The sequence below is a fragment of the Squalius cephalus genome, assembly GCF_949319135.1.
Source record: "Squalius cephalus genome assembly, chromosome: 8".
Lineage (NCBI taxonomy): Eukaryota > Metazoa > Chordata > Actinopteri > Cypriniformes > Leuciscidae > Squalius > Squalius cephalus.
The window spans coordinates 15,676,075-15,701,556 of record NC_137129.1 but is presented as its reverse complement, the minus strand read 5'-3'; the positions used below and the strand labels follow the sequence as shown (position 1 = coordinate 15,701,556).

General features: G+C 38.1%; 3 protein-coding genes across 4 annotated transcripts in view; 2 read left to right on the top strand and 1 right to left on the bottom strand.

The window, feature by feature from the left end:
• rnf19a (ring finger protein 19A, RBR E3 ubiquitin protein ligase) overlaps window positions 1-3,141 on the top strand; it is a 33,749-nt gene extending 30,608 nt beyond the window's left edge. Inside the window, exons 10-11 of one of the 2 annotated variants that reach the window (XM_079878056.1) lie at window positions 73-673; window positions 2,101-3,141. In XM_079878056.1, the coding sequence (XP_079734182.1) occupies window positions 73-673; window positions 2,101-2,181 (682 nt within the window). In that variant the 3' untranslated portion in view covers window positions 2,182-3,141. Of the gene's footprint in view, window positions 1-72; window positions 833-2,100 lie in introns of those variants that run through there. The other variant, XM_079878055.1, reaches the window with a different exon arrangement.
• A 2,368-nt stretch (window positions 3,142-5,509) lies between these two features.
• On the bottom strand, window positions 5,510-16,032 carry LOC307162707 (sperm-associated antigen 1A-like). Its single transcript, XM_079878218.1, has 4 exons — window positions 15,896-16,032; window positions 14,538-14,664; window positions 14,207-14,333; window positions 5,510-5,579 (listed from the first exon to the last, which is right to left on the bottom strand). Exons 1-4 carry the CDS (start codon window positions 16,006-16,008, stop codon window positions 5,575-5,577), a joined length of 372 nt encoding a protein of 123 aa, XP_079734344.1. The 5' UTR covers window positions 16,009-16,032; the 3' UTR covers window positions 5,510-5,574.
• A 2,234-nt stretch (window positions 16,033-18,266) lies between these two features.
• LOC307163015 (E3 ubiquitin-protein ligase RNF19A-like) lies at window positions 18,267-25,482 on the top strand (the record flags this gene model as incomplete). The annotated part of the gene is made up of 6 exons (XM_079878808.1): window positions 18,267-18,293; window positions 19,799-19,913; window positions 21,934-22,095; window positions 23,338-23,551; window positions 24,019-24,162; window positions 24,723-25,482. The coding sequence occupies 6 exons, from the start codon at window positions 18,267-18,269 to the stop codon at window positions 25,435-25,437; spliced, it is 1,377 nt and encodes a 458-aa protein (XP_079734934.1). The 3' UTR covers window positions 25,438-25,482.

Below are 25,482 nucleotides of genomic sequence, written 5' to 3'. Positions count from 1 at the left end.
TAATAATGATGTAACATAAGGGCCTGTAGGAAGTTGGGCTGTAATTAATAGTTTTCTGTTGTTGTGGCGCAGAGATGGGAACAGTATGGAGGTGCAGGTGGACGTGGAATCTAAACGAGGGAAGCTCAGGCACCACAGCGGCAGCAGCAGTATGGACGATGGCAGCAGTGGAGGGCACGGGGCCAGCGTTTGCCCCTCTGGCTGTCCGCACGAGGGCAAGTGCGTGTCTTCTCGCTGGGCCAAGGAGCCATCCTCCACCTCGTCCTCTTCCTCCGGGAAGAAGAGTAAAGGAAAGCTGCGCAAAAAGAGCGGTGGCACCAAGATCAACGAGACGCGCGAAGACATGGATGCCCAGCTGCTAGAGCGCCGCAGCACCAATTCCAGCGAGTTGGACTCGCCCTCCCTGAGCGGCAGCCTGCCGTCTGTGGCCGACTCGCACTCCAGCCACTTCTCCGAGTTCAGCTGCTCCGACCTGGATGCCTGCAGACCCTCTTGCTACGAGTCTCACATCCGACATCCCAACACAGGCGGAACGGTCAGCCCTCTTCCTGAGGTCGAGAATGACCGGCTGGAAAACTGCCCCGCCTCTGGGACCCTCCCACAAGCTGCGGTAGCCCCTCTTACCCCTGACGGGGCAGCAGAACGTCCACTGTGCTATATTGCAGAGGAGAATGTGAGTTTAATCTGTGCGGCTGACGCGGGCCAAAGCTCGCCTAAAGAACACAATAACAACCTTCCTCAGCCAGCTAGTCCTGTGCGCAATGCCTGCATTCAAACAGAGATATAACCAGACGGGTTGAGTTAACCTAAATGCTTTCACAGCTAACCTCAACACCCACTTTATTACCAAGGATTGCACACCGAATTCAAGATTTAAATGCTTGTATGGGTTTCATGGAGGTTTAACGTCCCGGTTGGTTGATAATTTGAATGTTGGAGATGGAACACCACTATTTACACTAGTCAAGGGCAGGATTTGCCTCGAAGTTTAAGTAAGCTGACCGTGACCAAAGGTTACCGTTTGATTGACAGGTTGTGTCTGTGCATACAGTTAGACTAAAGCTCAGATAAGATTCAGAAGGTCAACGGATGAATGTAGGGCAATTGATACTGATGATAATGATGATGATGTAGCTGTCAATCACACATGCCTCTATTTCAGTGTTTAGGGTCACTGCGATGAATCACCTCCCCAGTGAGGAACGAGTATATGGATAAATCTTACAAAATGGGTCCTGCTCATTATTCATCCCAAAATTAAAAGAATCAAAATGGGGGGGGAAATCATTCCTTTCATACATGAAATGAATATGAAATGAAAAGATATTTTGAAGAATGTTGGTAACCAAAAAGTTTTGGTTCCCATTGACTTATAATTGAAGTTGGTTCCTAACCTTCTGTAAAATATCTTCTTTTGTATTCCACTGAAGAAAGTCGTACAGCGACTTGAGTGCGAGTAAATTATGGCAATTTTTTTTTTTTTTTTGGTGGACTATCCCTTTAAGTACTAATTGTACTACTTCCTCTTGAAATTTAGCTTTTTTTTAATTATTATAATACAGTATTTTTCTGTATTACTGTAAAACAATTATTTAAATCTGCATAAAGGCAGTACAATAAATACTACCGTGATTTAAATAATTTTTTTGCATTACAGTAATAAGAATGGGATTTTATTTTTCATTAGGTCATGAGAATTAGAAGGGGAAATACATTTAATTTTCATTATTTTCAAATTGGCTTCATTTTCTTTAAATATAATTTCTTACTCCTGTGATTTTGGGATGAAATATGACCATGACTTGTTGTTGACAGATTCCATGTGATTGACCCCTCGTACGCACCTTCACCACACATATACACTCATATATTCTCAGTTACCCAGCATATAGCTTTAGTTGAAGGAATCTACATCTATTCAAAGGCACCAAGGAAGTCAGGGGGGGGGGGGGGGGGAATCTGATGCTCTTTTTGAGATATTCATACAAGATGAGCCCATAAGGGACCAGGCAATAGTAGATTTCCCTTTTCACAGCAATGATTCTTGTACATGATTGTGTTTTTAATTTTCTTGGGATTCTTTTCATTTTTCTCATCTAGTGTCACTGCTCATTTTCCATTTTTGGGAAAAGATGTTCAAGCCCTGTGCAGGGTGCTGCTTCTGAGTTGAAAAGCCAGTGAGAAGCTGAATGAAGCTGTGTCGCGCCCCCTGCTGGTAGGATGGGGACCCTTGACCAAACCCATTTATGAGGAGAAGCAAGTCTGGCATGTTTAAAAAAAAAAAAAAATTGTTCTTACAAAGCCAAGTTCACTAATAATTCTCAATAGAGCAACTGTTATGGATGCAAAGGGTTTGTATGTATGATTCAGAAGAATTTGCATCCTGTTTTTTAAAAAAGTCAAACTACTTGCATTGTAAAGGCTATGATGGTAATCACATTTAGGTCTTCAACCAGTTAAGTGGTTTTTTTTTTTTTTTTTTTTTTTTTGTATCTGTATTGACTCATGGTGCCTTTTGGATCATCGAAGAACTATGTTTGTTCCTCCGGTTTGTGTCTTATGAAATTAGATGTATTGGATGAGGCTGAATTGAATGTTAGCGAGGCGGCGTGGCATGGTTTCCTGTTAAACGGTCGGGGACTACACAACCGACCGCCTACCAAAGACAGCACTCAGGCTCACCGACGACGACTCGTCACCCCTGTGACCCCTGCACACTTCAACACTCACAGTTTACAGACGCCTCCTCGGACTCGAGGCTCTGACCCGTGTGTTTGCACTGTTCATCCTAGTTCTGTCCGCGTGTACAGCCGTGCCGTGAGCGCACGGGTCTAGTTCAAGAGTTGATTTCTATTCGTCTTTCTCGCTGCCGTTCTGGTGCTGCTCCGTAAATCTTTCGGGGCTGATCCAATGCCACAAGCTGCTTTGTTTTGTTTTTTTTCCTTCTATTTCTTTAGTGTTTTTTTTCTCTTTTTTTTCTTCTTATGTTTTGAGCCTTCCTGCCCATATCTGTACGAATATTACTTCAGAGGCTAGGGCCGATTGATTTCTAACTTGTTCAGAACAGCTTGGTATTTGTATATTTGCTTTATAATATGCGTGTAAATGCATATATAAATGAAAATAAAAACATGAATCCAGATGTTTTCTCTGAGTGTTTGTTCAACAACAACAAAAAAAAAACCTTCAATATTGAGATGCATAATGTATTATATGGGGTGTAAAATATTTGCATAATTTGAGTGAAAATTTTAAATTAAATCAATATTAATTTGGTTAATATAATCAGACAGCAGCTCTCAAAGTGATTATTAACTAAACTTTTAACTTTTGTACACATTTTGTGTATAGTTAATATCACAAATTTGATTCATGACCTAAAAATAATTTGAAATGTATAGAAAGACTCTTAAATATGTATTTTTTTAATTAATAAAATCCTACAATCCATCCAAGACAAAACAATACCAGATTGTCCAGAATCTAAGATTAATAATAGTAGATTATTTTGTGATTGCTATTGCAACTGTTATATAAAACCTTAATATAATGTGACACTGTCACATGTTTTACTGCTCTATCCAGTACAATTATTTTATGTCTAATAGAGTTTTAATTGGTTTACAATGTTTTCTTAGTCCATTTTATTCCTCTTAACATTTCAAGTGTGTATGTCTTTAAGAAAGGTATGGTTGGCTTGTCATGTGAGGGATCACATGACAGAAAGCAGGAACTACACTTGTATAAAGAGAGCAGCATGGTAAACAAACAGGGTTCACAACAGATACCAATCACTTTTCTGGAGTGTGGAGTTACCACTTGCGGACTCACCTTTCCAGACACCACTTCAAGCTTTTGGGTTATCGCTTCTTTTGAACTGTATATACACTGGTGGACACTCACATTAGGACGCTTCAACACACAAGGATTCTTATGGACTGTTTTAGGGAATGGTGCGATGGACTATGCTTTTAACAGCCTGAGTTTTCCTGCTTTTATTGTGTTGTCTCTTGTGAAGATTGTAAATACACCGTTCTTATCCACTTTAACCTCAGTTTTGTCTCATTCTTTTAACACCCAATTCCTCACACAGTAAAATCTGACCCCATTTTAACTTTTGTAATCTCAACCTAATTGGCTGGACGTTACAATGTTACTCAATTTAAATGTTTATATCATGTTTATTTTTGTTATATTATCATGAAAATGTTATATTTGTTAACTTAATATATAAAGTTTGTGGTAAGATTTATTTGAAGGAAATCTATACTTTTATTTATGATATTAAAGACATTTATAAATGTTTTCTATATTATAATGTATTTCTATTTTTATTTTTTATTGCCGTTTTTCAAACTTATCAGAGTCCAGCAAATGTATTCTCTTGTTATCCACACAAAAAAATGTAACTAAGAAAGTTTTTTTTTTCTTTTTTAGCAGCAAGTCAGCATCATATAATGATTTCTGAAGGATCATGTGACACAGACTGGAGTAATGATGCTGAAAATTCAGCTTTTCCATCAGAGGAATACATTACATTTTAAAATATATTCACTTTGCAAACCGTTATTTAAAATTTGTAATATTTCGCATTATTGTTAAGTTTTACAGTATTTTTTGACTATTTTAATAGACTTCTTTCAAAAACATTTAACAAAAACTCGCAGACCCCAAACTTTTGAATGGTAGTGTATAATCAAATTATGTAGATGTATTATCCCAAATCACTAGGGATGCCTTTTTGCTTAATATTTGCAGTGCTTTTGCAATTATGAAACGATTGTTTTATAATTACAAGACATAATCATTTCTAATGGCAAACATTTATCACCTAGAAGTTTATAAAGCCATTTATTTAGCTGATGCAAATTTGTTTAACTGAAACATTTCTTTTGCTGACATCCCAAAGAAAAAACTACATCTTATGTTATCGTTGTACATTCATACCTTGTGAGATCTAGTTTTATTTATGCATATTGAGACAATAGTTGGGCTGAAGGCTGGAAGATGTCAAACAAATTACACTACATGAGCTACATGTATTCTTAAATTACACATTACAATGGAATAGCTATTAAAAATATATTAAATCCTGAGAAATGAGACATTTTAAATGTAGCAAATTAAACGTTCCTATACAATTTCATCTGTGAGTGTTAAATCACTCCATATGTGAGCCACAGCTTCTTATAAAAGGCACATTCTCTTATACACACGACAACCACATTACAACCCCATAATCCCGTTTGTTACACGCTTCCCAGCCGTGCCATGCTCACACGTGCCTATTGAAGCCAGAGTTAGAGATTATGAACCGTTTGCATGCGCTGCATGTCAGCATTGCATCAGACACAAATATTCCTAGAAGAACGTGAGATGAGTGTTTGTTGGAAGGGAAACTTTAGTTGCGGCGCATGACAGTCTACACAAAGATGAATGGAGCCTCTTGGCGGGACTGTGGGATCTCAGAGCTGGGACTCTCAGGCTCGTTGGATCCGCTGTGTCTGGCTTTAATGAAGGAGGCTCTGTTCTTCCTGTAGCTCTCTGTTCACTTCATTATTTGTTGTCTTGATGTCAGCCTACAGAGAGGAAACAATCATCAGCATCATGTATGTCGTATTAAAGACAACTATTGCCATTAAAGTCAGCATGATATCCGTGCCCTCATAATCTTATAATCCCTCTGACCCCAATGACATCTCTTCTCTTCTCTGATGACGTTTACCGGCGCAAGGGCAGGATATCCTGTCACTCACATGACATCACAGCAATAGAGTGGTGCAGGGATGAAGTCAAAACCTGGAAGACTAATTCGCAGCTTGCTCCCTCAATATTTTCCCATGGGGTTTTATAATAGAGATTTTTAAAAAAAAAATTGAGTTTTTTTTATTTTATATATATTATGAGTAAAATAAGGTCTGTGGTAAACATTACCCCAGACAGCAACATAGTGCCCAGATCCGGCCCACATCTGGTACGCATGGATTCCACATGTACCAAATGTGGCCCGGATCTGGGCCGACACTATGTTGCTGTCTGGGACGATACTTAAATGTTTTGCTCTACATTGTAACTACAGACACTCACACTCCAAACGTTCTAATCCAGTTACTTAGAAACATGTTTTTTTTAATAAAAATATTTTTTTTTTTGCGTTTTCAAAATAATTTGCGTTTTCGAGATTTTTCCTTGTTTGGAAGCCGATTCACTTTTTATATACGTCACAATAGGGAAGAAACGACTACTGAAATCACAACTTCCATTTCATGCTGACTTTAAATGCTCGATTTGATTTGGTGTGTATGCTGAACCTCGAAAGACAAAAATAAAAAACAAGAGTGAAAGTTTTTCCCAATCATTTAGAATAAAGGCACATCCAGAACGATATTTGCGTCCACATCAACACATGATAACTCTGTTTGTTATAAGCGAGTGCTGCAGTTTTCGCAACCTTTAAAGTTTGGTGGATTCTGATTTTGAATTGTATAAAGCACTATATAAATAAAGGTGACTTTATAAACTGTTCGGGCTTTGCTTTTGTCTATTTTCTCATTATGAATATGATACTTTTCAAGTCGAATAAACAATTGTATAATAAAATAAATCATTTAGTTTTGAAATGTACAAAAAATAAAATTACATCTTGAAACTCAATTTGTGTTTGCAAAAGTGTTTGACAAATTGTTAGAGACCACTATCCAACAAAATGATTGTATACACTTTGGAAAAAGAGTTTCTTTCTTAACTCCACAAAATTTGCAAGAATTTTCAATATCCAAGTTAAACTGTTCAATTAATTGTTTAACAGGATAGATTCTTAAGTATTTGTTTCTTATTATTCAAACTCTTTTCCAGTTAATATTTCCAAAACAATCTTCTTTTTAAATACACTACCACCATGATGATATGCGGATGGTTGTCAATTTGAAACAGCTGCTCGATTGGAGGTATCAATCATATCTGTTGCATTAACATGTGGGACAAGTTACGGGCCAAAGTTTAGTACCCGGGCCAGGTCTGGGATTTGTTCAGTTATGAGCAATTTAGTAATAATGACCCTTGCCTCAGTATACACCACTAATCAGCTAAACCTAAGATTAAAGTTCACTGAGGTAAGATGGCTGATTATAGAGGCTGTAAGCTAAATACAGTTTAGGTGTTTTTATTACATGGCTGATGGTCAGTTGCTGCATTCTGCAATCAAATATTTTTATAAACTTAATACAACCCATTCTGGTTCCATTCTATGCATTAGTTGTGGTGACTTTTCTGTGACTCTTTCTGCAGGTTACGCCAGTAGGTGGCGACGAATCAGTAAGTTAACCGATTCCTTCAAAAGTACTGATTTATTCTAGCCTGACTTCGTCATACTCATATTCTAGTCAGAATGTGAGTCTGATACCGCTCCATAGAGATTTGATTATGGGGCGTGTCTCAACCGAACTAGGAAAAAAAAAAACTCTGCACTCAATTGGATAGACCTACAACCAATCAGAGCAACGGAGTAAATGACGCATGTCCTTCATTCATATTTTCAACCAACAAAATGTCGCGGGCGCGGCTCTCTGTTCCTCTTTTAAAATGAATGCGCTGTGGATATCTTCTATAACAGACGCGATGGCGGAATCTACACATGATGTTTCATAAACAAAGTTCGGGAGGAGCACGTACAAATAATCAATCCAATATCAACTTGTCATCAAACAATACCATGTCTAACGTTACCGAGGAAGCATATTCACTCTGTCAACTTACCTAACAACACTCCTTGACAGTTTTTCAGCATCTCTCGGTCCCTCCACCACCCCGAATCCTCACTCGTCTTGTTCTCTCACAACCAGGAACACAGCCCAGCCCACAGCCCTCTCCTCGGACAGCACGTCATATACGCATTTATTCTATCTTACTTATTTGTGTGAACTCGTGACATCTCATATAGCCTACGCATTTATTCTATCTGACTTATTTGTAAATGTGAACTCGTGAAATCTCAATTCTCCAGCTGCAGTCGTCTTTGTTGTAAACTAATTCAAATCAAGCGCTCTTTGGTGACGTGGGTAATTACGTAACCGCAGACCATCTGTCCATCATCGATTAAAGCCCGCCCTGGCAATTTGATTGGCTCGGCCTTCTAGGAGCCGAGCATGGATCGAGTCCAGACCGAACTTCCCGACCAAAAAATTTTGTGGGCGGGGTTCGGGCTGGCACCCAGGCTAGATTTATTCAATAACGCCACTGCTGTTAATTGTTTTGTTGATGAAATTATGCCGCGTTCCAGGCAACCTGTAACCCGTGTTTTTCCAACTCGTAACTGGGAGTGCATCGATCTAGTACGAGTTCACGGGTCGGAAGTTAGCAGCTACGGGTTTTACTGCTGTTCCAGTGCACTTTCACGGGTATAAGGTTGGAAAAACAAGGGTTACAGGTTGCCTGGAACGCTACAAAGTCGTGAGTCGTGGTTTGAAGTCGTGATTTACGTGCTCAAAAACCTGCCTGGAACGCAGCATAAGAATAGACAAAGTAAAAGGACTGTGTCTAACATGTAAGTTACTCAGTATTAACTTGCTGTTGTGATATTGCTTAAATATAAACATGTAGGCTAAAATAGTAATAACTGTACCGTGTCCTAACCAGACTGGACGCCGCAACAAGGATTTCTATTTCTGTGAGGTCGTGGCTGACAGCTCAATGATGATCTCAGGTACGCCAAAACGTTTTGTACAATACTACAATTGTTTAATTTTAGTTCGAATGTCATATTTGCTTCAGTTTAAACTTTTAACAGCCATAATAAAAGCGACAATGGTTTACCTCAGATCTTGACAAAAAAGGCAACAAGAACGTTCAAACAACTCTTTGTAAACAAAGGTTATTCCATGACAAATATCGTATCAATCACAGAGTAACGTTATGTATGTTGAATTATGTTAAAATAGTTTAATTTTCATTGATTTTATTACTTTTGTCTTTGCGAGTGCGAGTCTGCGAGACAGTCCGCGTGCCCACACGATCTTCTGATTAACTTACACGGGCCGGGGTGCTTCTCAATACTCAACAACGGGTGTTTCTCAAACGGAAGGCTGCATCCTACGAAGGCTGAAGGCCATCTCAATTTGAAGGATCATTGGAAGGTGCCTTCGGATGAATCCGAAATCGTCCCCTAAACCCTTAGTCCCCAATACTGTTTACGAAGGAGTGAATGAAAACGAGTGAGCGAATTCGGACAGCCGTTGAGCGTTCATCGTTGTAACGTTACACTCGTTATTGCGGGTGCAATGTGAGATTGAATAAGTGGACTCAATAACGTCCAATGGTTTTGGACACCACTCCACAACAAATGGCTGTCCACTCAAATAACGCCCATTTTGAGGGTATAGGGGGCGATTTCAGATTCAGCCTTATTTTCGCGTCCTTCATTCGGCCTGTTTTGAATCAGATGGATCCTTCGCGGCCTTAAATCACCCACAATCCTTTGCACACATTCACAAAAATAATATGACAGTGTGGTGAAGATGAGTCCCACCTTGCGATAACTTCTTGTAGCTAACGTGAGCGGTTTTAGCTTTATGTGGTAGCTTTATGCAGCATGCTAAATCACTCTGCTAAGATAAAAGCAGTTTATAAAAACATTTTAAGCAGGTAGTCTAGCAGTTTTCTGCCATCAAGTAATATATTTATTTGTATAGCGCTTTTCACAGTAGGCTACACACAGCTTTACAGAAAGACAGACAGCTATTGTATAGTAATTGAGTTGTATAGCTAACTAAAAAAAACCACTAAGAACGAGAAATGTTTAATTTCACAATCTATAGCTTCGGTTATATACTATATGAAACATATAAGTTAAAAGACATGAATGGTTGTTATAACGTAGTTCAAATGTCTTTAATAAAGTGATTTTGTCTGATTTGTAACTAGGCACTAAAGCGATTACCCATAAAACGTGCTTTGAACCAATCGGATTGCTTGGGTCCTAAGGTGGGACTCATCTCTTCACCCAAACGGAAAACGTGTCGGTGAGCTTGTTTGGGTTTATTATGAAATGTAAGACAAAAATAATGTTTTTGGACATTATCTTTTGTTTTGCTGTAAATTAATCACTAACACTAAATTGACAATAATGTAAGCCACTGGTAGACAGCAGACGGTTGTCATTCACTGTATTGCATTAATAAAAAGCCAAGGATTTTTTTTAATACGAAGTATTTTCCCCAAATTAAGTTTTAATAGTATTTTCGTGCTGTGACCGTGGGGGCGGAAATGTGTGACGTTGCCATGCGCTCTTTCTAGACAGTCTCATTCTAGCGTTTAATTGCTGAGGAGGACACTAGCCTACAAGCCTCCGAAGGGCTGAACTAGGAAGGACACAGTGTCGATAGGATGCAGCCTTCCGTTTGAGAAACACCCAAAAATGCTTCCTTGTTTCCTCGCTCCTCCAGCCTGTGACCCAGAAACCGATCAAAGTTAGCCATCTTTAATGACATCTCAATTCTCTAACTGCTCCGCGAGGAGGCGAGAAACGAGTGAGGAAGCTTCCAGAGGAGTTATGAGTGAGAATACACGGTTGTATCCTATGTGGAAGTCTTTCTTCTCGAGAAACCTGACGCACGTATAAATTCTCCTCCCCCTTCACATATGACAGGAGCGTGTGTATGGTTGCGCAAGGCTTAGCCTTCCTCTGGCCACAGACTTGAGACTAGTAGCATGGAATTTTCTCACTCAAACCACTGAGTGCTGCTGCTTCTGATTGCTTTTAGAGGGAAAAGCTACCCATATCAGTTTTCTCAGTAATAATAGCATATTGGCAAAACAGATTTGGCAAATGATCCAGTGCATGTTTTTGCGCTCTGGAGACCATCAAAAGTTTCTGTGAATTTGCAGCGTTTAGCAATATAGTCAATTCTTGAACGCAATGGCCAATCAGAGGTGTTTAAGTTAGGTCTGAACAAAAACCCCTGTGTTTTGGGCTGTGAGTGGATTCTGAGTTCTGCACACGCAAATCCTCTCATTATAAAGTGTAGACAAGTAAGAGATTCAGTGACAGCTTTTTAGTGGTTATAAAGAGTGTGCTTTTTGCCATGCCAAATACTGCATACAGTATGCTTTCTTTTCTGTTAAAATTAACAGTGGTTTGTGAACGTAGATGCTTTAATAACAAAATGCTTTAATCACCCTCCGCCTGTTCCCAACCTTGGTCCAGAAATACCCCCAGCACTGCACATTTTAGGGTACAGATGACAACTTTGTCAAAATGGTCAGCTTTTTCACAGATCCGAAAAAAGGATAAAAATGCTGTGTTATGTATGCCAGGCCAGTAGTTGGCAAAACTACGTGCCTATAGACCTTATGTAGCCCCGCCCCTTTTCAAGGCAAGGCAAGGCAAGGCAAGGCAAGGCAAGGCAAGGCAAGGCAAGGCAAGGCAAGGCAAGGCAAGGCAAGGCAACGCTGCGCTCGTTGTCTTTTGACTTCCGGTCTGTATTTTCACAGGGATTTTGCGTGTTTATTAATGAACGGCTTGTTTTAAAATCTTCCCGGTCGACTGACATTTGTTTAGTCATCTGCTTTAAACATTACAGTCCTCATGATAACTTTCGTTAACTTCACATTAAGTAAATCCACTTCAAAAGCTAATTACTCCTGGACAGCAATGCCATAGAGATATACAGAGCGACCGCAAAAACGGAAGTTAAAAGACAATATTCTAAAGATGGCGGTGCCCTCGTTTCTCTGGCGCATAAGGTCTATAGACTGAGCACGTAATCAACATGCGCGTTTTCACAAATTCTTGTTTTTGTAGTTTACACGGAGACAATAACGGTATCGTTTTCAAAACCATGCAGTTTAGGGTTGTTTACACGACACTGTTTTCAACTAAAACCCTTAAATTTGATGAGTTTTGGCCGTTCATTTACACAATAACGCCTGGACCTGAAAATGCAAACTTGTGAAAACGGGTTTCAAAGTGCAAGTTTGCGAATTTGTGAAAACGGTGACGTCACGCACATGTGGATTACGTGTTCTGTCTACACAAAAAATGGAAAGGAAAAATGTTTCCATTTTTAGTACATCGTTGTTGTGTAAATGTATCATTTGAAACCTGTTTACAAAAGTTTGCGTATTTTTAGGCACCCAAAACGGCGTTGTAAATAAAGAGTTTAACGTTTTTAGTTAAAAATGGTGTTGTGTCAACAGCCCCTTGGGTGTCTCCTAATCAAACACAGGTGATTCAACTCATTAGCACGTTAGTTAACACTCAAAGAGTGTTTAACACTCCACCTCAGATGGGTGTGTCACAGAATGTGCTGTGTTGGGTGTACTCCAGGACTAGGGTTGGGAACCAATGTCATAATGCACCGCAATAAGGAGTGCACAAGTGATGTACACTCAACGGCTGGCTACCAGAGAATACCCATGCTCTGTGAGCGTCACAGCAGAATGAGTTTCCGCATATTGCCTAAAGATACCATCTGCAGCACTTAAGGTGCACTCAGTCTCTGAATTCACTCACTGGTTTTCATTTGCTCAGTGGACTATATTAGTGGAGTAATGTTGTGAATAGTGAGTAGTGAATTAGGTTATATAGTGCTGCAGGAATGACATTTTGTAGGCCAAAACCCGTAAATGAGTTGCATTTTAGCACATCCAGTTCCATCGCCCCCGAAAGTCAATTGGTTTTCTAAATGAGTTTTTGGATAAATGCTTGAAATAAAGTCTGTGTTTAACACAAGTTAGTTCAAGATATATCCATTCCATGTTTTATTGTACAACATAAATTACATCAGTAATACTGACTGCCTTGTGCTTTTTTCAAAGATTTTTTTTCTTTAAAAGGAAGTTTCTAACAAGTGTCTAAATGGGACTACAGAACAGAAAAAATCATCACCTTACTAGTCCGCTTTCACTGTCCCATTGTGTTTTGTATATTCATGCCATTGCAAACTATAACTCAAACTTTCAGGGAAAATGTTTTTAAATAAAGACTGCAAGAGTTAATGGTGACGTTGTTGTCATGTGACCGTGGTGTAGTTTGTTTATAGAGTGGTGCCAGTATGATGTCACTTTGTAGGCCAACCGGCAGTTAGCATCACACTGGTTCCCTCGACTAAAACACAATAGGATTTTTCCATAGGCTTTTTGCAAGAAATATTTTCCAAGAAAGTTTGAGTTTAGTTTATCCAGAGAGTAGTTTATAAGAGCACAATTATAATCATAACGAGGCTGTAAAAGCGGACTGAGTTTACCTGTCCATCGTGATGATTTATAATGTCCCCGACAGCCTCTGTAGTCCCATTTAGCCACTTGTTAGCAACCGCCTTTTTCAAGAAACGTAACAGCTTAAAAAAATTACGAGTGGGGTAATACTGATGTATTTTACGTCGTAGAATAAAACGTGAAAATGTCTTGAGCTTGTGTTCACCACAGACCTTATTTCAGGCATTTAACCAAAATCCCATTTTAAAAAACCATTGACTTTGGGACGATGGAAGTGCTAAAATGCCAACTCGCTTCCAGGCTTTGGCCTACAAAGTGATGTCATACCTGCACCACTCTATAAGGTGTGTTCACTCCATGTCATAATTATTACCGTAACAATTCTGAACTGTAAAAAGCCTTCACGTTCATGTAGAAGATGTAATTACAATGTGTAATCTCAATTTTCTGAGATCTATGACTTGTGCCACCTGACCACTGCAGCTTTAAGGTGTGTTCGATTTGAAGCGCCGCTGTGCAGACCGATCAGTGTGTGACATCAAAGTACCGGGAAATCGATTCGAAAGCATACGGAGCTTTATTTACGGTAATTACGAATAGCAGTAGTCTGCATTTAGCTTTTTACTCCTAGCGATTGTATTTTGGCATCAAAATTCGTAAAAGTTGTGTTAATTTGTGAAGATTATTATGATGAACAAAACTTTTGTTGGTGACAGAGCTTATTTTCTTTAATAATCCAAAGTCCACTCTAAAAATCCTATTGGGTTTTGTCGAGGGAACAAGGGTTAAGCGAACTTCCGGGTTGGCCTACAATAATACGTCATCACTGCAGCGCTCTATAATGATTTTGGATACAGCCAGACAAATTGCTTGTCACTGGAATAATATCACATCGCAATTTAGGAAACAATGTTGTACCAAGGAACTGATTTCCTACATAGTCTAAACTGTGTTAGATTCTCGACTTCCGGTTCATTGGCTAGTGAGAGTTTACCTTGGGCATTATCCATTAGACTTTCTCTTAGCAGGTTAGTCACCAGCTCCAGCTCCTGCTCGGCCTCCTGCACTTTTGGATCCAACTGCAGCACTTCCTGTAAATCAGTGCTGGCTGACAGGTAGTCCTGTGAGAAAACATATAGACAGACTCTTACTGCACTTACTGCACTGAATTCTACAGTAGTGCTTAGTCAGTTTATTCTCTACTGCACACTTGATATGCACACACAAAAAAAGTACAATGTTTTAAATGGATTGTTTAACCACTGTAAAATGCACAAAAATAAAGGAGAGATACTCTCTTTTCACCATTAAGACAAAATATAAACCTTCAAGCCTTTGTGCGCCAGTGCACGTCTGTAAAATGCTTTCTTATTGTTTGGCTCGATCTGAAGTGCCGAATCACAGTCCCGTTTGGCTTCTGCGAAACAATCCAGCTTGAGATAGCACAGAGCTCTGGAAAACACAACAGACATTTCTCATTCAGCAATGCGGCCTGGCTCTCTCCTTGGGTGTTTTATGCTGGAGTTGTCAGAGCTGATTGCTGACTGAAAAGCTTCGTCTGAGCAACTCCAGTCTCAGCACTTTTTAGAAGGCTCGATCAAATGAGAGACAGGACAACATGTACAGCTATTCAGGATTCATTGCTAGTATTTAGTGTGAACTGCAAAGCACCAAACTGCGACTGTAAATACTAGAGTATGGCTTGCTTCTTACTGCGCAGTGTATACTAACCCACGTACAGTGTGTCAGACAGTATGCATTATGCAACATTTCAAACATTCATATGCATACGGTTTTCACCAGTGCTATTTTAGTATTATTTATATACAATTATAGTATTTTTTTAATATTTTTAAGTACATTTTATTTATATATTTTAAGTTTTTATTACATTGATTTAATCTGTTGTCATTTTATGTGCTTTTGTAATTTTTTTGTCAAATTTTCTATAAATGTTTTTATTTAGATTTAAAGTCACCTAGAAATAATTTTTTTTTATTATAAATTGTTTATCTGTGCACATCATTTAAAAAAATAAAATAAAAAATCATGTGCCCTCAATATTTCATCAAAATAACTTCCTCTCCATCATTACATGTTTACTGGCGCGAGGATGGGACAACCTGTCAATCACATGAGATCACAGCAATAGCAAACCACAACGATCCAATCAATTCCCTATGGACAAAATCAAGTCCCACCCTACATTTTTTCTTGTTCGAGAAGCAGTGTCGGATATACGTCACAATAGGGAAACAAAATCAAATTGAATTTTAATCAACAATAACAACACTGGTTGTCACATGACCTATGTTCAATTCCATGTTTAATGCAGTGTTTCCAAAATTAAACATTTGTTTAGCAATTTTTTGATAATTCGTCATACTGGACCATTCTTGAACACACCGACTGAAATATTTGTCAAGTGTAAGGTTGATTCATGCACATTGCATTGTGGGATTCAGTATTATTACTTAACATTTTGGCAAGTAGTAAGTCACTTTGTCAGTAATTTGGCTTTTCCATGCATACCAAAATGTGCATACTGCACACAGTACAATATACATATTGCTGAAATAGTATGTGTAATGTTGTGTGCTTTTCTGAACACAGTTCACTAAAAACAGTTGTAAAGCATTTTAAATAGAAGCCTGTTTTCACCTGGTCAATTGGGCATGTTTACCTGTTGGTGTAGATGGCACATTCGTCAGATTTGATAGCCAGACACTCACTGTATTTGTCCACAGCACCTTGAAACTGGCTGTTCTTCACTAGTTCATTTCCTTCTTGTTTCATCAATGTGAATCGAGCCTCTACTTTTCTGGCTGTGGAAAAAGTAGATAAAGTAGATTTAAACTTCCAACTTCCGTTCCAAGACAGAGAGCCGTCACCGTATTTCCGTATGTCCCTCTTCAGTAAATTATCATTATCCACTCTAAAAAGCCGGATGTAACGAAACCTGTCAACTCAAAACATTTTTTTGTTTTTTTTACATTTTCATGATTTTTAAGCACATTTCCCAGTCAAATTCTCATTATCGTAATGCAACAACAAAAACATTGTTTATAATGTAAATAAACAAGTTATTGTATTAAGGTAGTGAGAACTGTCATGGAAATAATGTCACAATGCATAAAATCTTAAGGCTCATACAAATAGGCTTACTTTTTTCTTTATGAAAAGTTTCATTTCCAGTGTTATTTTAGTAATATTTATATACTATTGCACTGATTCTATTTTACATTGATATTTTGAATGAGCTTTTATCTGTATATTTTTGTTTTCATTTTAATATTGTTGTGTGCTTTTGTCTTTTTTGCATTTAGCTTTATTATTATTATACTATTTTATTATTATAGCATTTTTATTTAAGTATTAGTTTTAGTAATTGTAGAACCTAAAAAAAAAACTTCAGTTAAAAACTTCAAATTTCACTTAGTTGCCATTTATAATTTGTGTACGTGTTTTTCATCTAATATTTGTATTTTATTTTATTTCAATTACAGAAATAATTTTTGAATAGATTTAGGTTTAGTAATAATAACAACACTGGGAATTTTTCTTTTGGTTTTAGGTTAAAATGAGACCTGGACATGTTATCGTAAGAGTTGCACAAAAGAGATGCACTACACTACGTGTGCAGGCTTATGTGGCAGAATGTTTGGCAAGTTTGCAATAGTTCTTCTCATTTCCAGTAAAGGCAGCAAATGCTGTGGGAATACTCCCATTATTATGACATCATCTGGCTCATAGTACAACAGAGCAAAGGTCGCCCCATTGTTAATATGATCAGGTGCTGATGTGTGCTGTGTGATCATGTGGGCTTTCCTTTCTCAGTTCAGAATGAAACCGGAGCTGTCTGGTTCCATTACGATGAAAGCTGACTATGTTACACCTTTACATAATTGATTGCCATCTAGTGCAGTACATACATGCTGACAAATGCTGTTAGATGCTGCTTGTGACTGAAACTGAACATAATTATTATAAATATGGAAACAGCAAAAATGTAAACGTCACATGCTATGCTAAACCTTATAAGGCTTTCCAGCAGATGTCTATTATCATTGTTCAGTTGTATTTTTGTCAGCATCATACTGCATTATTTATCAGCACCAGCCTGCATTTGCAGTTCTTTGGTGTTCTGGCATGGATTTTTGTTTTTAAATGCATTGTTAATCCATGCAGCCAGCTTTCATAACCTCAGCATGAATACCCTAGCAGGTTGAGACTGGTTTATGTTGGTTAGCGTTGAACCACTGTGAGTTATTAAAACCGTGCTTGTTACATCCTGTACTTGTCCAATCAGTGCATCTCATTCAATAATAATTTCATGGATTATTTATATTTATATGCACAGGAGAACTTCTCACGAAACATTTATGTCTATGCAAATAAACTTGTTCTTAGCCTTATTGTAATGTTAATGGATTTGCATTTTTTAAATGAGCGACTGCATACCCATGGATAGTATTTTGCATAAAACACTCCCAAACAATAAATAAAGGTTTTCCGCACAACCTTTCCTTTACAGTCTTTCGTCACTCTCAGCAAACTCATGACGCTCTTAAAACTGAAAGCATGTTGTGCAGCAAAATCCTCAAGCAATAGAGTGCAACAGTTGGGTTCGGGAAGTAAAAACTCGAACTTGAACGGTATCTTATAAACCTTTAAAGACAGACCTAATGTGAGCTATGAGGTTGGTAATCCATGGTATTTGCTTCCGCTGAAGCCGTCAGCCTGCATTATTTCAGCTTTTAAATAGTCATGTTTAACAGTGGAATTTCTGGTGAAAACTGTAACACGTCGAAAAAAGTAACACGCTCCTAAACATAGATATGTATACGTAGATCCACATCAATAAACGAATAAGCCAAAAAGTGTTACTTCTGCCAATAGTTCTAGGAACTATGAAAAGGTTCCTCTGGTGCGAAAGTCCCTAATATGAGTGTCAGCATGGTGCCAAAAGTCTTTCTTCTACAACAACTGAGAGTAGCTGTCATTGTGGAATAAGAGGACTGAGAACTGAACATTCTATCTCTGTTTACTCTATCATGATAATCCTGCAGGATGTTGAATTCGTAACGACAGCACAACTATAAGAGGATTACTGAATTTTATACATTCAAGCCGAAACTTTGGCTTTTCATTTAGTGTTTGAAATACAAACGTAAGTGCAGTATGTGTGGCATTACATACTTGTAGCTTAGATTACAAAACAATTAGGAATGCTTGATATTGAAAACTGACATTGCAGTATTTTATTTTTATGCAATGTATATTGGGATATCAAAAGATACATGAATTGAATAATTCTATTAGGAAAGAATGAATGATTTTAGAAAAAAAATTGGTTAATTTGAAGGGAAGTGCTTTTGCATAATAAATAAATGATAATAAAAAAAGAATCTTATAAATCTTATAAAAATATCTTATTCTGAAGACTTGTTTTTGAGTGTAGTCCATCCTGTTAAGGCTTTCAGTAACCATAAAGTCAAGTGTGTATGTATATCTTTCCACATGACATTTTTCATAGACCACAATCCTACTGTTTCTGACCAATTCAAAAGGACTATACAAAAATCTTTTTTAGTGATTAATAATTTGTTTAAATAATAATTAATAAAGCTATTATATTGTAAAATAAAAAGGGTTTAATAAAAATAGTATAACCGCAAAAATACAGTAATTTTAATTTCTTTAAATGTTAAACCATATGCTTTTATTTTATGAGTTTAAAAATCTTACTGTGTGTTGTAATATTTTTTTTGCCTGTGTGTACAAAGCCTGCATATATTTTCATCAAACCTTTCATGAATGCTAAGCTGTCCTGATAATCATGGACAATCTTATATAATTTATCATTAGAAAACCATTACAATTATCAACCTTAACTTGTAATGTCAACTAATTGGCACATAGCATGGGTTAAATTAAAGAAAAATATACGTCAGATGATTTCTTTTAAATTTGGTTCACAAAATGAGCTGTCATAGAAAATGCAGTCAGTTTCTCCAAATTCCTTTGTCATGATGACAAGATAATAAAGGGCCTTCATTTTATCTGACTAGAAAAACACTGTTGCTTATTATAAACCCTATTAGAATGGTGCCAGCATGTTGAAATCAGTTTGGCAATTGCTATTCTTACATCTGTATTAATGGATTTGAGATTGATGTCCAGCAAATAAGTATAATTTGTGTCCTACATTTAGGATTTGGTTTCGTGTTCGAGTTAATATGCAGCCCCGTCTCTGAACCAGATGAACCCACTGCAAACTGGGTTACTTTTTACAATGATTAATAGCACTTCAGATATGTGCTGTTCAATCTGAATTTCATTATGAAGGGATTTCCATAACGGTCTGTTTATCTGACCTGAATTCTAACTGAGCTGTGCATTGTGAAATATGACGACCTACATGTCTTATCACACACTTATCCACCTTGTTTGATGTTCAAGAGACTCTTGTTAAATCATCAAGTTGGAAATTATGCTAGCGTTATGAGTAAGCAAAGTGTAATTTAAGCGAGAATAATGAATGTGCATGAGAAGTGTTCACCCACTCTGAATCCATCTACTTCAGATTCATAATCGTTATGAGGGAAAGGACATCTCTAAGCACAAGAGGAACCTTGTCATCGCCGGCGGGGTGACATTGTCAGTGATTGTGTCTCCAGTGGTTGCTGCTGTCACTGTTGGTAAGCAGACTCAATTTCTTTTCTTTTTTCTCCCTAATGAGTCACTTTAATTTGAATAACAGCAGTTTGATTTGTATTATTATTAAAGAACTTAATTTGTTTGTTCTGATCTAGGACTGGGCGAAAAAACAATTATCGCAATATCATTTCTAAATAAAGCGATTACTAGAGTTCGATATAAAGCGGAAAAAGACAGACGCTACTCATTTGAACTGCGCCACACGGACAATTTATCCGCTCGACTTACTAACGCAGATGCGTTTACTCGCTGATCGGTCTCAATGCTGAGCAATACTTTGTGCAATGATACAGTCAGAAGGCTTTTCGATCTACAAATCGCCATCATTTAACATGGATTTACTGTACTAGTAGTTACTAGTAGCACTAACTGCACCATGGTATTTTGGCAAATGTGGGATATTCATATTGAATTTTATTAATGAAGACGTATTAAATGTATTAAAGGAGTAATGGAATATAATTACAGTATTTATTTCTAATTAAGCTATAGCATTGTTGCATTTATACTAAATATATTTAGGCTACTATTTTTCATACGAATACCATAGAAACCATATAGTTACATTTTGCCATGGTATTGAGGTGTTATGCATGGTTTTATCTGGTTATCATGATCTAAATGTATGCTACTATGGAAGACCAATGGTTAATTTTTCAAACAATCAGAATATTTAAATCCTATCATATCAAAATGAAGTTAATTTTTACAATGTTACTGTTTTTATTAATGAACATAAATTTACATCTGCATCCTAATTTAAGATGCTACTGTCAACTCAAGCTACTATCAAAAGCATTTCTAAGAGACAAAATGTAATATTAATATTGCAAATCTGCACTGCAAAAACTGTGCTGAATATACGCGTCATCAGGCAACACATACCTGTTTTATGATTTGAAACTATCACCTGTTAGAACATGCAGAAAATAAGAAAGTAAGGATTAATTATTTTTAGGAAAAATTACTGGAAAAGTTTAAGAATTCAAAAATGTGAAGTTTGTCATGTTCTGACAATAAAGAGTAGTTTAAAACCACAATTAACTGTCTGGTTTCTACAACTTTCACTTAGGTTAAAAAATCTGCCTTTAAACTTTAAAATATATATTTGGAGGGCTCTACGCTTACATTTCTGTTTAGGAGCACTTGTAATTTAAAAAAAAAAAAAAATAGGAGCACAGTCAAAAAATTAGGAGCATCTTCTGTTCAATGACAGAAATTAACCTTGCCATTATGAGGTGATTATTTGACTCTTTAAAATGACTTTGCCGGGGCTTTTTTTTTTTTAAACCTTTGTAAGGGCTTTTTTTTTTTTTTACTTAAATGTCATCTTTAATGTCATATTAATAAATTGAGTTAGAATAATAAGACGCAATCAGGAAGAATAAGTTACCAAACAAGTGAAATCAGTATCAACAAAATCCATCTTTGCACTGCAGAGGTGGCATAGAAGAACAAAAAAGTAAATTTACAGACTGTTTAATGACGCTTAGAAGTGGCTTGAATGCATTTAAATTCATAACAACATTTTGAGATTAGTGTTTTAAATGAAAGTTTTTGAATATATAAATATTAAATTATTGAAATACCTGAAATAATACTTTTAAAAAAATGTTTAACTAAAACCACCAGTAAGGGGTGGCAAGTCACTGTCTTTGTCACTGAATCATTTATTCAATTGATTCGTTCAAATGGCTAATTCATTCAGGAACAAAGCAAGTGATTCTTATGAATGTGTCATTGAATAATTGCATCATGCATAAAGTGATTGCAACGATGTTGTTCCTCTGTTTTGTTATTGTTATATTGGCCTTCCTTATTCTCACAGAATTAGAACAAGTATTAAGATTTTCTAGTTATTATCTTTGGAGTGAATGGTCCTTTAAGTCCTTGCATTTCCTCCAGGAAATGCAAATTTAATTGATAATCTATCTGGTTTAAAGGTGGCTGTACTACTTGTGTAGCAGTATTGAGTAACCATTATATTTTGTGTCTGCATAGGGATAGGAGTGCCCATCATGTTGGCATACGTCTATGGTGTGGTGCCCATCTCTCTGTGCCGCAGCGGTGGTTGCGGCGTGTCCGCAGGGAATGGAAAAGGTGTACGCATCGAGTTTGATGATGAGAACGACATGAACGTGGGCACTGGAGCTGCTGTGACTGGTGAGTGAAACTCACTGAAGGAAAACACACTGCTGTTCACAACTGCTTTGTAATGGAGTGCACCGAAGGCAAACTGTTGAAAAGCTTTCAGAATCTGGCATTCTCTCTGTTATTCTCTCATTCACAGTGTCTGTCTTGGTTGTCTCTCCCCCAGGATTTGTCTATCCCATTTCACACTTTCTCTACTTCTTGCTCAGGCTTAATGCAAATGTGTGAAATGTGTTCTAGTTTAAAGTGCTCCTCCTGGAGTTTGCTAAAATATGTACGATTTACAGGCTAAAGTAAATTCCACTAGAATTGAAGGTGAGACCTATATCTAGAGACCTTGAGTTTTATCCTTTTCCAGACACAACTACTCAAGGATCAAGTAATAGTTGTTGTTGTTTTCCTCAAACACCAATTAATTCCCATGAAGCTCAAATAACGCTGGGAACAAATAGCTTTTGTCTTGATGTGCAGTGTAAGCTAGAATCAGGTTTCTCAAATTTTCATTTACATTTTTTCTGCGTTCCGTTTTTGTTTTTTATAATGTAATTTATCATTTTTAATGTATAGTGTAATTTTTAATAATCAAAAGGATGTCTAATTAATCTAATGTGTTATATTCATTTATGGCAAACAAAGTGATTGGCTTATAGTTTAAATTAAAAGTGATATTCCATAAACAAAAATCATGTGTTAATAAACTGTATTATTACTTCTATGGGATAATAGTAATATATTTCTGTCATAGTTTTAAATACAACTGGGTTGTAACGAAGACCTTTGAGTTTCTGTGTGTATCTGATGGTAATTTTATCACATTAAATGGTGAAATGCTGGTGAAGTGACTTTCAGAGCAGCTCTGAAAATGAAGCTTGTGCCCTCACTCATATATTGAGACGGCGGACGCTGACAAAACATGAGCGTTACGTGTGCTTGAGTTTGTATGTAGTACACCCACATTCAAAGAGACATGCAGAACACGGTCTTTTTGTGCTTCAGTATTCACAGACACGTCCATTTCATGATTTGATTTAAGTATACACCCCAACATTTATTCATCCAAAATTGTCTAAATTCCATTTTTATGGCTAGATCCTACGATTATGTCTGCATTTTCCACATCACTGAAATCATAGGGGCCTAATCAGTTTTGAAGGTGCAAATACAAGTTTGAAGCATTATGGGAAAAAATACATTCAACAGTACAGCTCCAGAGTTTTTATTAACTGCTGTAATGTCCCCCTTCTACCTCAACAGACACCACTTCAGTAGCAGAGACCAGGCATAACCCCAGCATCGGTGAGGGCAGCGTAGGGGGTCTAACGGGCAGCCTGAGTGCCAGCGGGAGCCACATGGAGCGTATTGGAGCAATGAGAGACAACCTGAGTGAGAACGCCAGCACTATGGCACTTGCTGGGGCCAGCATCACTGGCAGCTTGTCAGGAAGTGCCATGGTCAACTGCTTTAACAGGTCAGTGACACCTTGTTTACATGTCAAGTCGTGCACAATTATTGGCCAAAAACAATACCTTAAAGGGCCATGTCTCTTGAAGTCAGTGCAAAATGAACTAAAATTCAAAAGACCCAGTCCAAAAAGACATGCTCTGCAAGAATGTGAGTACATTTTGATGCTTTAACTTTAATTGGCTAAATGGGAATACAGACGTTCTTTGGGACAGTAAACATCTTCACGCAAAACACTTTTTCTCATCTACTCACTAGTCTGCTTTTCACTACTGCTGATTGTATTTAGGTTTCAAAATTCATAGTTGTGAAGACTGTCATGATGAACAAAACTGCTAAAAATCATACATTGTAGCTGGTGACAGAGCCTATTATCTGCAATAATCCAAAAGCCAATGGTAAAGTGCAAAAAATGTATGCCAAACATTTAGGTTGGTGTGAACAAGCCTTTCATTTGTTGTTTGTTTGTCTCAGGTTGGAGGTTCAAGCTGATGTTCAAAAGGAGCGTTGCAGTCTGAGTGGGGAGTCTGGTACCGTCAGTCTGGGGACAATCAGTGACAACGCTAGTACCAAAGCAATGGCTGGATCCATTCTCAATGCCTACTTGCCTCTGGACAGGTCTGTATTTATATAACTGACAGAATTTAAATGCAAAGTTCTGTAATGAAACTCTAGATGGTGCAGGCTAATAGATTCTTAACTCAAATGCTTGCAATTATATATTTCTACAGCTTGATTAGTTCCTGCTGTATCAGTAGCTTATGAGCTGGCATGCTCAACCTTCAAATTATTGGTTAGCGTTTGCCTTAGCAGTGCAGCGTGCTTTCAGAAACCCTCCACCTGTATAGATCTGCTATGGGTAATTCATGTATGCTATATTGTACAGCAGAAGCATGTCTTACTTGCTCACTGCAGCGTGCCATGTATGTATTGGCAGTAGCAAGTCCCGTACTTGCTCTGCAGCAGCAGCGTAGCAGATCTATTCCGCCAAGACCAAATATATATTAACATTGTCATATCCATTACCATGCCACACACTCTGAGAGTTGTCATGACAGAATTGTAGTTTACAAGCACTTTGAGACTTCTCAACAAATCTGTTTGTGTAATAATGATGTAACATAAGGGCCTGTAGGAAGTTGGGCTGTAATTAATAGTTTTCTGTTGTTGTGGCGCAGAGATGGGAACAGTATGGAGGTGCAGGTGGACGTGGAATCTAAACGAGGGAAGCTCAGGCACCACAGCGGCAGCAGCAGTATGGACGATGGCAGCAGTGGAGGGCACGGGGCCAGCGTTTGCCCCTCTGGCTGTCCGCACGAGGGCAAGTGCGTGTCTTCTCGCTGGGCCAAGGAGCCATCCTCCACCTCGTCCTCTTCCTCCGGGAAGAAGAGTAAAGGAAAGCTGCGCAAAAAGAGCGGTGGCACCAAGATCAACGAGACGCGCGAAGACATGGATGCCCAGCTGCTAGAGCGCCGCAGCACCAATTCCAGCGAGTTGGACTCGCCCTCCCTGAGCGGCAGCCTGCCGTCTGTGGCCGACTCGCACTCCAGCCACTTCTCCGAGTTCAGCTGCTCCGACCTGGATGCCTGCAGACCCTCTTGCTACGAGTCTCACATCCGACATCCCAACACAGGCGGAACGGTCAGCCCTCTTCCTGAGGTCGAGAATGACCGGCTGGAAAACTGCCCCGCCTCTGGGACCCTCCCACAAGCTGCGGTAGCCCCTCTTACCCCTGACGGGGCAGCAGAACGTCCACTGTGCTATATTGCAGAGGAGAATGTGAGTTTAATCTGTGCGGCTGACGCGGGCCAAAGCTCGCCTAAAGAACACAATAACAACCTTCCTCAGCCAGCTAGTCCTGTGCGCAATGCCTGCATTCAAACAGAGATATAACCAGACGGGTTGAGTTAACCTAAATGCTTTCACAGCTAACCTCAA

Coding starts and splice junctions, on each gene's coding strand:
- LOC307162707 (XM_079878218.1), bottom strand. CDS start 16,008: ATGAAACAAGAAGGAAATGAACTAGTGAAGAACAGCCAGTTTCAAGGT. Junction 14,665..15,895: donor TGTGCCATCTACACCAACAG/GTAAACATGCCC, acceptor TGTGTTTTCCAG/AGCTCTGTGCTATCTCAAGC. Junction 14,334..14,537: donor TGGCGCACAAAGGCTTGAAG/GTTTATATTTTG, acceptor GTTTTCTCACAG/GACTACCTGTCAGCCAGCAC.